Below are 15,572 nucleotides of genomic sequence, written 5' to 3' on the forward strand. Positions count from 1 at the left end.
TTCCTAAAAGGGGTCTTAATTTTAATCAAGCCATATAATAACTTTCACATTGTACTGCCTGAAGAATATCACAATTTAGTTTTAAAAGCATTTCAAATTATGAAAATGCATACAACAATACTACAGCTGGGTTTTTAACTGATCGCTTGACTTCTACAAAAAGGCGCTTGTGGCACATTATTCTGATTCAATAAATTAAATGAAGTGTGGCAGTTTATTATTTTTACAATACTCAAAAACGCAAAAATATTATTGGTGCATCATTCTTAAAGGTTCAGTGTGCAGGATTTAGGGGGATATATTGGCAGAAATGGAATATAATAATGTTCATTAGACTGTCCAGATCCATCTACTTGTAAGTCAACTTAATATGGAAACACGTTATTGCTAATATGAATTCATATTGCTGCACTGAGAAAATAGTTTGCTTTTGAAACCAACACTAATTGTTTTGTTTTTTTCAGATTATTTTGAGGGGATTTTTCCCTGTAATGACAGGGTAGCTAGAGATTGACAGGAAATGTGGAAGAAAGAAGAGGAATGACACACAGCAAAGGGCCGCAGGCTGGAATCGAACATGTGCCGCTGCAAAGGCCTCAACTAGGTGAGCTAGAGTTCACCCAAATACTAATTTAACGAGTGCCATACAAAAATGTGCACGTAAAGAAATAAAATTTGAACCTTTAAATTCCACAATAACTAGGCAAACTGTGTAAATGAAGATCACTATAATAACCAAAAAATAAAACACACTATGTTGCACCCCTCATTCATAAAAACAACCAGAATGAAAAGAAGGAAAATTCAAAAAGTTTGGACTCACCTGCTTGTTCCTTTCATCGGTGATCCGTTGGATCTGAATCTTTTTCCTACCCATGATGCTTTGCAGTTGCGGAGACAAACGTCGTGGTCAGTCAAGTGGAAAAGCGCCTCTCAGAGGATGAGAGAGGAAGTGCAGCCTACGACCTCTTTCTTCAGTCCAACAACATTCAGACACAGTCATGCATCCGAGGATACACGCACACACACATTTCTCTGCCCAGGTGTGGTGAGGCAACGCTGTCGACTTCCTCTACTGACAGGACGGCAAGAGCGAGGTGTGAATGCTGCGGGGATGTGTGACGTTAAGACGTGGAGGTCCTCAGTTCATTGTTCAACAGGGACAAAAGGGACAAACTCTTCTGCAGCTGCTGTGGTGAGGAGGACGTCGGTCCTCTCCTGCAGGAGACAGAGACAGAAAGGTTATGCAAATATCACGCAAACATAAAAACAAGACGTGTGACGAAAACGAATGTAAGTTGATGAGGATCATATATTCATAAATCAATATATCACCATATTCTTGTCACGTAGAAAATGAAATGACAGTGTAATCTATCTAAATTGACTTTAGAACAACAAAGACAACAATGCTGTCTGATTATTACAGCGGGGGGTCACAGAGACACAATCACAGGTTAAATGCACTTACATAATCATCTGGTTAATTTCAGCATTCACCATTAAAGGGATATTTTGCTGATTCTCTACCAGCTTTGTATCATAACAGTGTGGGTAGTATGTGTAGACGAGCTGTGGTAAACGTCTCTCCTTCTTAACACTGCTCAGATCTCACACACAATGATGCAGAGAACCTGCAGGTGTAAGATGGTACTTCCTCATTTTCATATGCCCACCACCAAAGACACAAAGAGTATAAGAAAGGGATTGAGATAAAGCTTTTGCTTCTTTTTGTCTGTCAAAATCACTCCCTAGTGGACTACATCTAATTTACAACAACAAACTTGAGTGACCCATAGACTGTAAATTAAGATGGACAACATGACAGTTCCCCCAAAGTGTAACATTTCAATCTCAGTAACCCCCTGGTATCTGTCTGCAGTATAGGTCATAAAGCCCGCCCCTCCATGTTAGTGAATGGGACAAAGGCCAAGCTAAAAACTCAAAAGTACACACCAAATAAATGTTTCTGTCACTGGATGTAGTTCTCATCGCCCTTATGTTTGTTCAAATCATAGTTATTATTTTAAACTTGGTTTTATTGAGTTATTCAGTTCTACAAAAAGGGGACTTTCAGCCATGACTGACAGCTGTGTGTGCCAATCCATGCACCTGGATTCAACTGCTTGCAAATTGTGGGACGGGTGTTTTTGTGGGAACTCTCCCACCGCAGATGTTGCTACTGCACAGACTCACAGACACGTTTCTCAATGACATCACCATTACAAGATGGCAACACCCGTATCTCAGATATTTTAACCTCACTTACGCATAGCAAGGGTACGTGGGGGATGTCATCCATCTTTACAGTCTATGGAGTGACCAAAGTGTAAAAATATGTTATATATTGCCCTGTAAATATCTGACAAAGGAATGAAAGCATATGGACACAACTTTGTACACAAAGCCCAGAATGCACGGCTTCACTTTTGCATAAGTTATACTTTTGACACAACCTACCAGTTAAAAAGCAGATCATGACTTATAACCACATACAAAACTACAGCCACAAAAGCCTTTTGAAGACATCACTTGTGAAAATTCATGATAAAAACTTGTCATAATATTTTTAAAACACATTTATAGGCCAGATAATTTATTGATTGAGTAGATTAATTGATTATTAATGCTAAGACTAAACTTGTGAGTCAGCAGAGGGTAAAAGAAAACAGTCAGCATGTTTCTCCACACGCAAGATGCTGCCACGCCTTTAGGGCCATTCAGTGACAACACTGAAACCATCATTGACATTTTTCTTTAGAGGAAAATCAGAGCAGGGGTACATCAAAAAGGGACGTCAGTGAACGGGACTATTTGTGTTTTAGATCATATTTACACAAGTAAGAAAATTTGAAGACACATGATATAAAACTAAAGGTTTTATTATTTACTTCACCAAGAGCAGTTAAAAAGCTGCACTTCATCATTAGGTGGGATTTTAAAAACTGTAAGGACTTCATAGGTCTGTGTAGACTGTACTGTCGGCTGGCTTTGTGCGCAGGCTGAATCAGTATTTGTATGCTCTTTATATTGGCCCTACTTTGAAATCCTTCCTGACATGAAGGCCTAAGGGTCATGAATAAGAGATGAATTTAATGAACAAATGATGAATCAGAAAAGTCTTGAGAACTTTGCCACCTCTGCACGACTTACACATAGATATGATGATACTAAAGAAACCAGTCACTTCTTAGGCTCAATGGCAAGTTGTGCTGTTTTAAACACATTTTAATGTATTAGTGGTGGCATGGATTAATATTTAAAAATACATATATAGCGGCAGTGACAACTTAGTCTTGTCAGCATGACATCATCATCATACATTGCTGGCTATTAGGGATGTCAACTGTTAACTGTTAAATGGTTAACCACCGAGAATATTTTTGACCAGTAACGCACATCGTTCATTAGGTTAATTTTGATGCTCTTCAGTTAACTGCACTGCACCATCTGGGTCTGTTGAGAGGTAGGTTGCGGCACCGCTTACTCTGGAATTACAGCTAGCAACACCGTCCCGACCCAAAAGTGTTGCTGTGGAAACATTGTGCCCACCCTCCGGTCTCCCCCCAGGTTGCCCCAGTGAGCAAGCATCGCATAGCTCCGTTAGCACAATTAGAAGTGTCAGCATAGCCAGTGATGCTAACATAGTTAACAATACCATCCTGCCACCAGTATTGCAATCCTGCCTCCGGAATGGCGTTACCAGTGGTAATTGCCGAATGAGCAGCACCGCTAGTTAGCTCTCACCAAATAACTGAGTTGCCCAGTTTGTGGCAAAAACATAATAGCTTAAAATTTTTTCACAGCTTTATATGTCATGTCTTTATTTTCTGCACCAAATCATAGAGTATTATCAATAAGAGTATCGATAAGTATTGATACCAAAAAGCAGTACCGGTATCGATAAAATCCTAACAATACCCATTCCTAGTTGGCACTATGTTTCCACATATTAGCATGGCTAGCCTGCTGTCTGTTAGCAAAATACAATTAAAGGCAAGATAAACACATAACAAAAATTTTAAATGTCACCACTTCTAAATGGATAGCACTTTAAAGGGCCTCTGGTATTTCACATCATTTTGCGTTTTTCTCTTAAAAATTAACTGGTTAGTTACCGGTAATTGGTGTAGGGCTAGCAAAAGCAAAATTTACTTAAACTGTCATCCCCGCTGGCTACACATTTGTGTATCTAATTCATAAATGAATACTAACTGTTACAGCTTCGCATATCCTTCCTTTAAATATCTCAACAACTGTGATTTAACTTTTCAGTGGCACTGCACAGTTATTCATAATGATTCAGTTCTCACAATTCACTCACAATTCTAGCTTCAACGATTAAAGAGTACAAATATAAATGTAAACATAACTGTGCAGCTGTGGAAGGAAAGGGAGGGGAAGGAAAGAAAAAGTAGGAAGGGCATTAGAAAAAGTGTATGTATGTCAGCATGAGAAGAAAGAAATAATGATGCCAAACAAGACTCATCCTGCAAACTCTTACTTGAAATGTCACTAAACCCAACCACTTAAAGCTTTGTTTTTTTTCATTGTCTTTTGCTTGCTTAATCTCTTTTTTGTGTTTTCTTTTTTTAAATTATTTTTAATTAATTGTTTTAAGTATCTTTATATTCATTATTGTTGATGTTTTTTTTTTTTTTTACTTGTATCCAATATCATTGCTTTGTTGATTTTGTATTTGGTTATATATATATGCTGATCAGCATTTAGGGTTGCTGCTCTGGTGCATTAAATCAAGCGCTCACTGAAGCTGAAAAGAATGGCCGATTCATTTGCAATTAATTAGAAGATCGGCAGAAAGATAACTGGCAGCATTTTTATAAAACTGGTTGAGAATTTCATATTTCACACAGAGATGCCAAACATGACCTCGTTTCACCTTCTCAAAGGTAAAGATTTCCTGCTTTTCTGATCTGAAGATGTCATCTTGGGCTAAGGGGCATTATCATGATCTTTAGACAAAACAATGAATCATAACTGCCTGATTAAGTGTTGATGAAAATAATGGTTAGTTGCAGCTTTATTCATATATAAACTGTCTGACAAATCTTCGCCATTTGTTTCCACTATGACTCAACTCCTTTATTAAATTAGGGATCATTTTATTTAACTTCATACTTGATATTAATGTCATTGGTGTTTTTAATATCCTTTATTAAGGGAGACAGATATGAACCTGTTTAATGGGGCAACCAAACCTCTGGAGGTGAAAATGAGAAGGGAGAAACGGATCCCAGGCTCACTGCTGGGGTGAAAACTGGAAACAAAACAAGACTTAAGCATTTTATAAATACATTAACTTCCCTGGAACCCATTCTCCTTTCTACCCAGGCTCAGCCCAATCGTGTTAAGTTTTCCCTCCTGTCTTGACCCTCCATGTCCTGTGGGATTGTTGTTAGGCCAGATGGAAAAAACTGAAAAACGCCAGTGGAGTGCACATGGGGCCTTCACAAACCACACTTCAACACTTGAGAGTGTCCAGCTTGAGAATTAATCAGAAGTTGTAATAAAATCCAGTATATTAGGTTCAGCTCTGAAAATCTCAGTGTCATTTATCAGTGCCATGTATTACGTCAATGGTAGTTTATGAAACTTCAGCCTTCTGTATCAGGCGTTTATTTTTAGCAATCCATTTGGACTTTTCTCTGACTGCTTAATAGTTTTTTTTAGAAGGGTTACACCGATTCGATGCGGGAGATGAGTATTGGTACAAATACTGACCTTATTAAGTGGATCAAGTGTTGGTGATGAGATGACAGATCCACAGTTAATACAGTTTATTTGTCTATAAAGAGTGACTGTTTTAACTATCACTATTCAGTCAGTCACCACAGCAGTCCCTGGTCTCATGTTACCCTGCATAAAAATTATTCCAATGGTTTCTATTTACTGAGTTAAACAGTCAGTAATCAGTAATAGTATCAGGAGAGAAAATGTTTGATTGATGCATTTCCAGCTTTTACATAACATTTAGTTTTAAGGTGTTACAGCTGAGTCAGGTTGGTTGAAAACAGGCATTTCCTGTGAAGTTATCATATTGTATTGTTACTGGTTATTTTGACCATAAGGGCTGCACCTGGAGCTGGAATGACTGGTCGATTAATTGATCGATAGAATAACAACAAGTAGCTACTTTTGTTAATCGGATATCAGTTTTTTGGTTTGTTTGTTTTTCTCAAAATAGTGAAAGATTAAAAATATTTTCAGGTTCCCACTTCTTAAATGGCAGAATTTACTTGTTTCTCTGTAATATATGTTAGAAAACTGACCAACTTTGGGTTTTGGACTGTTGTCCAGACTAAACAAGACACACAAAGACGTCACTTTGGGTTCTACAGTTGTGGCTGGCATTTTTTCCACACAATTTTGTGATGTTTCAAGGACCAATCACGTTTTAAATTTTGTTTATGTTGCCACAAAAATTCCCACAGCCCAACATGACATCTTTAGAAGTCTTTTTTTGTCTTCCAAACAGTCAAAACCAAAAGATACTCACTTAAGAGAAGAAAAGTTGCAAACCCCCATATTTGAGAAGTGAATCATTGGCATTTTACTCCATATATGACTTATATAATTATTACATTTGCCCTCAATTTTTTTAGCAGTATATGATAAAGCTGAGGTGATTTTAAGGTGATCGATTACAGAAATACATTGATATGCGATGCACAGAAGCTTAAAGCAAAAGCATCCCAGATGTTTTGCAAGACAGCAGCAAGACAACACTGCCCTGTATACTTTTTGTCCCAAACAAAGAATTATATTTCTATAATATTATATCCTTTGAGTAGCATATTGATTTTCTAAATCTCTCTTCCTCACCCCCTTGTTTAAAGTGATTTCTACATCACTGCTAACTGCTCCGTGTCATGTTATGTTGTTATTCGGCCGCAATGCATGAGAGACAAAATGGCACAAACTGACTACTTTTACAATCTGTAAATTGTTTCAGTTTTTGCTGTCCCACACTGATGCAAAAATACATTTGCTAGTGAATCTCTTAAATGTATTTACTCCAGTGATTAAATAAATCCATGTCGTAACCATTCAATATAATGTCATAACAATCCTTTTAAATTTGAGGTCAAACATTTTTCTGATCAGCCATCTTAGAAAAATTATCATAAAAGCTATGATGTGGAAGGCAGACTAATTTTGAAATATGCAATTATTATCATTATTTTTCCAGAGAGGATGACAGAATAAATTAAGTTAAAGTTTTGAATATTTATTTTAGGTAAATTAATCATTATATTTGTCAACAAATAAAAATAATAATCTTTACAATAATCAATATTTATTGGAATAATAAATTAACCGAAAAAAAAAGACTCATCTGATTAATCAATAAACAATAATTGTAAGATGAAGTCCTTTTATATTATAGCTTCTATTAGCTCAAATTAGCGACAACTTTTCAGGGTAACCCCTTAGTAACTGCGTAGGTCCCCTAAATGCAAGCATGTTCAGTTGGAAATCACTGCTGTAGACGAACCTACTTGGTCAACTTACAGGATAGCATAATGATGTCAAAAAAGTACATTCATGTTCAAGATACTACATACTATAAGATGTTTAAACAACAAATGTTTTCTGTAATGTCAGCAAAGATAATAGACTTTGAAAGTGGTGAAATTCTCTTAATAACGTCCATTATCAAACATTACAGACAAGCAATTAATTTGGACAGCCTGTACAACAAACACAGCATTCTACAGACAGAAACGTGTATAAAGTGGTTTCATACATTATATACTCTCTGTACTCACAGCAGCTCTGGACGTTACCATAAATAATTCATTAGCTGCAACTGTAAGGCACCAACTCTAAACAATTACCACAACATGTAGAAATATCCCACTGCGAGAGGGAGAAATGATTAGAAACTGCCCTTCCCGACTAACTTTGCCACTGTCAAGCTCCAATATTATCTTTGATTAGTCGTGAATTGACCAGAATGGGGCTACACTGCAAGGTTTCTGTCTAGCCTCGCTCTGCCTGACTGCCCTCTGCATGGCTGCCCTCTCATTACTGTAATTGACACGTTCATCCCTCCTCTTCCCCCTTAAGGCGCTGATGGCTCAATTAGGAGCTGGCCTGAGGACTGATTGGACGCCAAGATAATGAGGTCGCCGCTTGGCTAAAACTCAGCCCTGCATCCAGCCAAACCAAGCTCACTGTGTGACATACGGTAAGCCAAAGAAGCAGAAAAGACAGTTTACAAAACAATCTAAAGAGATAAATGTATAATGGTGGGAAATAATAACTTTTGGTTGGACCAGGTTGGCCTAACTATCTTAAGTAAGTATGCTTTTGGTGACTCTGGTTAAAGTGAGCCTCGCACGTTATGAGAATCATCCAAGTGTTATGCAACCCGTGAATATTCTTCTGATGAAGGAGAGCACAATCAAGCTCAGGGTAGGCATCTGTCCGTTTTGGAGGAGTGTAATTAGTGGCTGTGACCTTTACCGGATTATGCACTAGCCAATGAAATGTGCCAAAGCCCTGAGATAAATGGTCGGAGCCTCAAACGTGACTTGCAGTGGGGTTTGCCCACCCACAGCTCTGACAGGGGTTTAGGGCAGCCTTAATGGCTCAATCTCCAATCCGCAAAGATGGACAGCGATGATTTGCACTCACGTACTCTTGTGACTTTGCATCAACCTTTCACCTGACAACAGGGAGGACCATGTGGTGATATGTCACCGCCAAGCATCAATGAGCTGAAACTAACCTTCGTTTTCATTTCTGATGAACACGCTGATTATTTTCTTGACCATTTTCTCTAATTTCCTGGTGGCATCTTCAAATTCTTTTTTTATCCAGCCATCACTCCAAAACTCAAAAGATGAGTTTAGTCAAAAAAGTTTGTTAAAATTTCCATCAGTAACCAACTATTCATTTCAGTTCTACATGTTAATTACTTTCACAAAATAAGCTATGCAGTATCTTCCTAAAACAAATTGCAGGATTTACCCACAAATTTATTTATTTGTGGCATCCGTCCACAATATATGCATTTGCCTCCACTTATTTATTTTCTTTTTTTGTTGCTGTATCAGAAAGTAAAATACAAGGCAAGACATCTACATCACATACGATTAAACTTCACCATCTCTAAGATCCAGTTCAGACCAAAGATTCCCAAGAAGAGACGAGTTGAAACATGCCACTACTTGGTATGGGCCACTCTGCAATGTATTGAAAACCTGCCAGTTTACACCGATGCAAGTAGGTGAGACATCTCCATAGCAACAACTCTCTTTACAGAGTTTCCCAGACATTCATTTATTTGTGGCGTTCTGCCACAGATCAGCATTTGACAGTATTTATTGATTTTCTATTTTTGGTGCTTAACCATTATTAAAAGCACTGTTGGAATACTTATACCATTAAGTTATTCAGAGCTCCAGACTCCAGGATTGCAGAGCGTACTCAGGGCACAGACAGAGCAGCAGAACACCAGGTGCAGTGAAAGTGAAACTAAACCACTTTCTGAATATATCTAGAACTAGAACATGCTGCTTTAACCTCATGGTCCAGTCCTGGGTCTGAAAGGTTGCTTTCACTTTACTCTGCAGTAGCTGCTCCTCTAATCTAATCAATTGATCTGATCTAATCTGATCAATGAGACCACAAACTGATAGACTGATCAATTCTCTACCCTGCGATTCAAACTCTACAAAAGGGCAGCAGAGGAAAAAATAAATTAAGCTGATTTCCGCCTGTGCTGTGCTGTTTTCACAGACCTGCTAAAACCTTTGATCACAAACCTGCGCTATCTTTTATTCCTTTCCTTTTAACAACACAGTAGCACTATGGCAACCTATCGTCATGCATGTTTCGTTTTCACCTCCTGCCATTCTGTCATACTGTTCGTTTGTTTTGCCTTTTCCATCCAGAAGGTGTTGTCCGTCTGCTGTCTACCATCTGCCTGATTCCATGTAAACCCAGCATAAATCTCACAAGTCCATAGAGTGGTGGAATAAAAGAGAAGGCCTCTTGTAGGTCTAATTTTATGTCATTCAGCATTTTGTTTTTACATTTAACATTTAGTTGCTGGTTAATTGGTGTTGGGCTATGGAAAGCAAAATTAACCAAAACTGACATCCCTAATTCAGAACACTCCACGACACAGCGGTGAGGTTGGGACTTATAAAAATGTAGCGACCAGGTGCCAGACTATAAGCAGCACCCATCCAAGAGAATGCTACAAAAATTGCCCAAGTAAAAGCCTAGAAAAAAAATGAACATTTATTGCAAACAACAGTGAATCTGGGGTTGGCTTTTACTTTTGCTGGTGATACTGTTTACGAACAATAATCGACAACTTCTGCATGGTATCGTTTTAAGTAAAGCTGCCTCTTTTTACAGAATACTGCACCAACTGATCGTTCCTTAATCCTTTTTTTGACCATACAAGAGTTTGAACTGTACAGTATTTTCAGTTCTGTATAACTGGCAATTTTTTCGATGTTGGTGTTCTGTTTTTGCTCATTGTAGTTTCCGTCACAGTATGTTTTTTATGTTGATGTTGTGTAATAAGTTTCCTCTTGATAATAAGCTGCTGTGACCACCACAGAATAAACAATATGGGATCAATTGACTGCTCAAAAAACATTACCTCAAAACATAATAGCTACCTAATTAAACAATTTTAATAACACGTCTTTCATGTCTCATTTAACTCTTTTGCATTTTGGATTATTTTCCCCTCATGCCTTGCTATAAAATTACCATTAGCAGACAAATCAAGTGAAAGCCTCCAGTGAAAGCCCCAAGGTCCCACTGTAAGTCTTCCACTTGACAAAATCAAAAGGAGAAACAAAGATAGTAAATAATATCATTGTGGAAAAACTTTGAGAAGTTGGGAAAATAAATTACAACTTTCTGCAAACATCTAAAAATATTTCAACCAACACAGAGGAATGAAACTTGGAATAAAAGATGTTGCAACTGCATTTACTGCCAACTGCACATTTAAAATGTTTACTTTCTGTTTCTATGTCTATTTCAATCCTTTAAGAAAATCCCATCTATTCTGATTTTTTCTCTCTGACTCTCTTTACATTGGTTGCAAATGAAAAATAAAATACTTCTGTTTTAAATCAAACGTGTGTACTCCTATAATAGACATTTGTGCTAGAGCAACAAATATCACAAGTCCTTTATCCACTGTCTATCTTGTTAGGCTTTATCTTGCTCAAGGGACAGAAGTTCAAACTCCCAAACCCAAAAATGAAGCTAACAATTCAAGATCTGAATCGGTCTTAAGGAATTGCTGCTGTGGACTTTGAAAAACCCCCGGTTGATTTAATTCTGTTCATCTTGGCAACCACTCCCAGCTTTGTCAGCTCAATGTCCTACCCATAGGAACTGCAAGTTTCAACAAAGCTGTTATTTCAAGCATTTTAATAAAATACTTCTGCTCATGATACTGTAGCATACTGTAGGTTTTGGGGGTAGTTAAGTTGTTGATCCTGCTTTGAGGCAAGTAGAGAAACAGGAATCTTTGGAACATGGAGAACTTGGCTTTGACTTCTAAAAAATATGGATTCAGCAGTAAATCCAAAACACGAATTAGACCCACAATAAACACACTGCCGGTAGAGAACTGATGAAATGTGTCATCTCTGCTCTCAATCATTGGGACTGTATTACCTTCAGATGTTGAAATGAATCCATCTGCAGGGATGGCACACACAGTATCACCCTGTAAAACTGGCCTGATTCTTGCCCCACAGCTTTGGTATCTACGCTGGGATGGCACCAAAAAATAATGGCTCCTGTTTTCCACTGTACTAAATGCACATAAACCATATTCTGTGCCCTAATTTGACTATGGTGACTCATGTGGTATATTTTAAAGAATACAGTAAATAGAGACAGGAAATGCCCTTTGCCCGCCATCAGCATGGCTGCTTGGCACATGGCAATATTAGTATCTTTTAGGGATAGAGGAAAAATCCACATAGCATGTGGCAATATCATATCAATACAAAGACACCAAGTATCGATTCTTTTAAATATACAAAATCTAAAGCTTTTGCAATGCACTAGATACAATTTACTGCAATACAAATTTAGTGAGATGAACAGACTGAAAACTTCATATTAGATAAAACAAACATTGACAAAGTTTTCCTTTCGGAGCAAAATTCACTGTTCAAAAAGTCGCAATATATGTTAGTGCAATGCTCAGAATATCGCATCAGGATTAACCCTGTGAAACCTGGAGCAACATCACTTTTCTTGTGCTGCTTTCAGACACCTTTCACAAGTATTTAAACAATTAAACCCTGAGGAAATTTGTTGGATGTCTTTCAAAAACATGGGGGGAAAAGGCAATGTGCAATTTGGTGAGACATGTTCCACAAATTGCAAGAAATTAGTCGATTTAGAATTTCTTTCTTTTTTTTTCTTCTTTTTTAAAGCTAGGGGACATTTCTAGGGAAAATATACAAAAGCAAAGGGAAACTATGTTTTTAATTATCAATATTACATATTTAAGGTAAATGTGACAAAAGAAATGTAAGCAAATTTTTTCCAATCATTTTCTTTGCAATTGTTTAGATATTTTTCTTATACATTTACTCCTAATTTCTTGCTAATTCTTGAATCATTTCTTCTTCCATTACTCATTGCCTTATACCATGTTTTTGAAAGAAATAAAGCCAATTTGCTCGGGGCGGAAAGGGTTAAATCACAATAATATTGTATCATGACAAAAGTATCATGATTATCTCGAGTTGCGGAGCCTCTGGTGAGTCCCACTCTTTGTATCTTTTAAACAAAATCTCATCAAGTCATTACACACCACACAAATTAAATCCAGTGCAGGAAAATATTTTCATTTTTTCTTGAGGCTCTGGAAAAAAAAATCAGCTGGGTGAGCTGCTTTGAACAATAGGTCTCTTATGTGATTTTCCTTTAATGTCATTAAATTACTGGCCATGTTAGATCTGGTATGTTGATGCCACATGAGATTAAAATGATTTTTTTTCTATCAAAGTGGGAGCATAGCTGTATCCTGCAAACATGACAGATGGAGTGTGGAGACAGTAGGCCCACTGACGGCAGACAGCAGGTACCCTACAGGGTCTCATTTGACAGGTTGGAAGCTAATACCGCTATCAAAACGTGTGTCCTGATTATTAACACAACAAATACCCTCAGTTAAGACATCAAAACCTGATAAACAGAGCAAAGGAAGAGCAACTCTAAACAGGCCATTTCACAATTTTCAAGTTACGAGTCGACCGACAGCCATTACCTTCCTGACACTCTCCATATAACTCGGCTGTGCGAGCTGTAGCACGCACTACTTTGAACCACATTACGGACATTTTGTATTCAAATTAACACAATTCTTCTGAGTAACATAAATCAGGTCAGTGTTGCTTGATTACTTTGCTATATTTAAATAATAAAGCTAGCAGATCTGCTCCTATGCGAGGAGAAAAGACGCAGGAAGGAAATGTATCACTCCACTTACCCTGAAATATTGCTGATAAAAAGCCGAAAATAGACCTGCCGTGGCGCGCTCCGGCTGTCCTAACGCCTAAATTAGCAACCGTTAATTAATTAAACTGAGGCGACGTCTTTATTTACATGAATCCGCGGCATTTTAATCCATTTAATGTTGAAGTAACTATACTGTCCACCCAGGCGATACACCGTACCCAGTGTACGACAGACGTCATTGACATTAGCCCGTGATTGACCCGTTGGAAATCCAATAAGAAGCTGACGTGCGAGCCTCTCGTCCAATCAGAGCGCGGTGTCGCAAAAGTGGGCAGGCCTCAACGAGAGGACATGACGGAGGTGACGGCCATGTTCTGCAATAGTGTTTGTATCCCTCCGCTTCAGTATTTACCTTTTGCATGATTTTGCATGTGGGGAAAATGTCACTGTAGCCCCACTGTGCCCTGCCTGCTTTCCATACGAGAGCCCGCTAGGCCATTTGTTTTTCACGTCTGTAACCACCGCAGCCCTGTAAAGCGGCGAATAACCGCCCGTTAAGGCCTATTATGGCTGTTATGCAGAAAAATGTGTTGTGAGTGTTGTGAGGTGTTAATCGTCTGAAATTGCTCTCCCAGACCCTCTTTCATCATGCCATCAGACGTTATGGCATCATACAATAGCCTGCTGGAATGATTTATTTCCAATGTCGCCTTCTGAAAATGTGCATATGTAGAGTAAATAGAGGAACATATGAACGCTAAAAAACAGGAATGAGTGATCTAAGATATGTGTGAATTACATCACAATATAATCAAGCACTACTATAATATAGTGCAACACACATACATTATAGCCTGTTACTTTCATATGTTATATAAATAGTTGTTGCATGTTATATGTTATATAATATGCATGTATACATGTTATATATGTTATATTATATATACTTATATGTATTATTATATATGACTATAGGCCTACTGTAGCTACAGATATTTTCTCACCTAATGAACAACCTCTGCACAGGCACTTTTATAATCTATAACATTTAGTTCCAGGTGCCCCCCTATTCCAACCCACCCAACTAGCAATTTTTGGATCTGAAAAGGTGCAATGCAACCAATGCAATGCAATTTTTTTTAGTCCCCATAACATTCTTCTTAGTAAAGCTAACATTCTCTAAACATCAGAAACTTTTAAAAACTTTTTTTTTCTAGTTAACACATTGCATTACATTTTTCATTTTAAAAAATGGACTGTCATTTCAGCCCTTAATAACATGATCTGAATGTTAATCATTCTTCTTTTGTTCTCATGTAACATTGTGGGAACATTTTAGAAAAGAACATCCTATGATCTGTCACCTCTCAACATCACCAAAATATCCTCAGAATGTTGCGGTTATAACGTTAGGTCTTAATCTGCATTTAACCTTAAAGGAACATTATTTGCAATGATAAACATCCTTAAAACGTTCTTTGAACATTAGATTAAAATGTTTTCTCTAAAACATTTTTACAACTTGTAGGTAACGTTAGTCAATATTGTGGAAGTGTTCCCTGCTAGCTGTGTACCCCAAACCGCCTGAATCCTCTTCCCAAAGTAGTTTTCAATGTTTTGGTTACACAAATTAATTCTGGAGATGCACAATATAGGTATGAGTCAACTGATCAATTAAAATAATTCAAATTTGAGTTTGACAAAGGGCCTTAGAGGTCAGGCAAAAATGCAGCACACACATTATGGAACCCTACTATTTCAGCCTATACAGTGTTGCACAGATCTTTTTGTAGGCCAACGCCAAAGTCAGTGTCCTGATTCCCTCATAAAAAAAACCCAATGGGATTTTCCCATTAGATTTCGGATTATTGCATAAATTATGTGGCAAACTAACGTTGATGGCACTAGTATTTTACTCAGATAAGATCATCTCCACAAAGTCTCTTGAAGTTGTGTTAACCAAAGACCTTAATTCAGGCATCTAACCAAAAGCTTATTCAAAAAAACATATTGACTGCAAGACAAGGGAACCAGGAGAGTTAAAATTTTAACTCATTTCTGGATTTTAGGACTCATGCTCGCACAAC

The 15,572-nt window shown here is 37.6% G+C and overlaps 1 protein-coding gene across 3 annotated transcripts in view; it reads right to left on the reverse strand.

The window, feature by feature from the left end:
* LOC121958192 (myocyte-specific enhancer factor 2D homolog) overlaps positions 1 to 13,709 on the reverse strand; it is a 41,621-nt gene extending 27,912 nt beyond the window's left edge. For all 3 annotated transcript variants that reach the window (XM_042507065.1, XM_042507064.1, XM_042507063.1), the window contains exons 1-2: positions 13,517 to 13,709; positions 824 to 1,218 (exon numbers count right to left, since the gene is read on the reverse strand). In XM_042507065.1, coding sequence (XP_042362999.1) covers positions 824 to 877 — 54 coding nt within the window. In that variant the 5' untranslated portion in view covers positions 878 to 1,218; positions 13,517 to 13,709. The remainder of the gene's footprint in view (positions 1 to 823; positions 1,219 to 13,516) is intronic.
* Positions 13,710 to 15,572: the final 1,863 nt, after the last annotated feature.

This window comes from Plectropomus leopardus, chromosome 18 (assembly GCF_008729295.1).
Source record: "Plectropomus leopardus isolate mb chromosome 18, YSFRI_Pleo_2.0, whole genome shotgun sequence".
NCBI lineage: Eukaryota > Metazoa > Chordata > Actinopteri > Perciformes > Serranidae > Plectropomus > Plectropomus leopardus.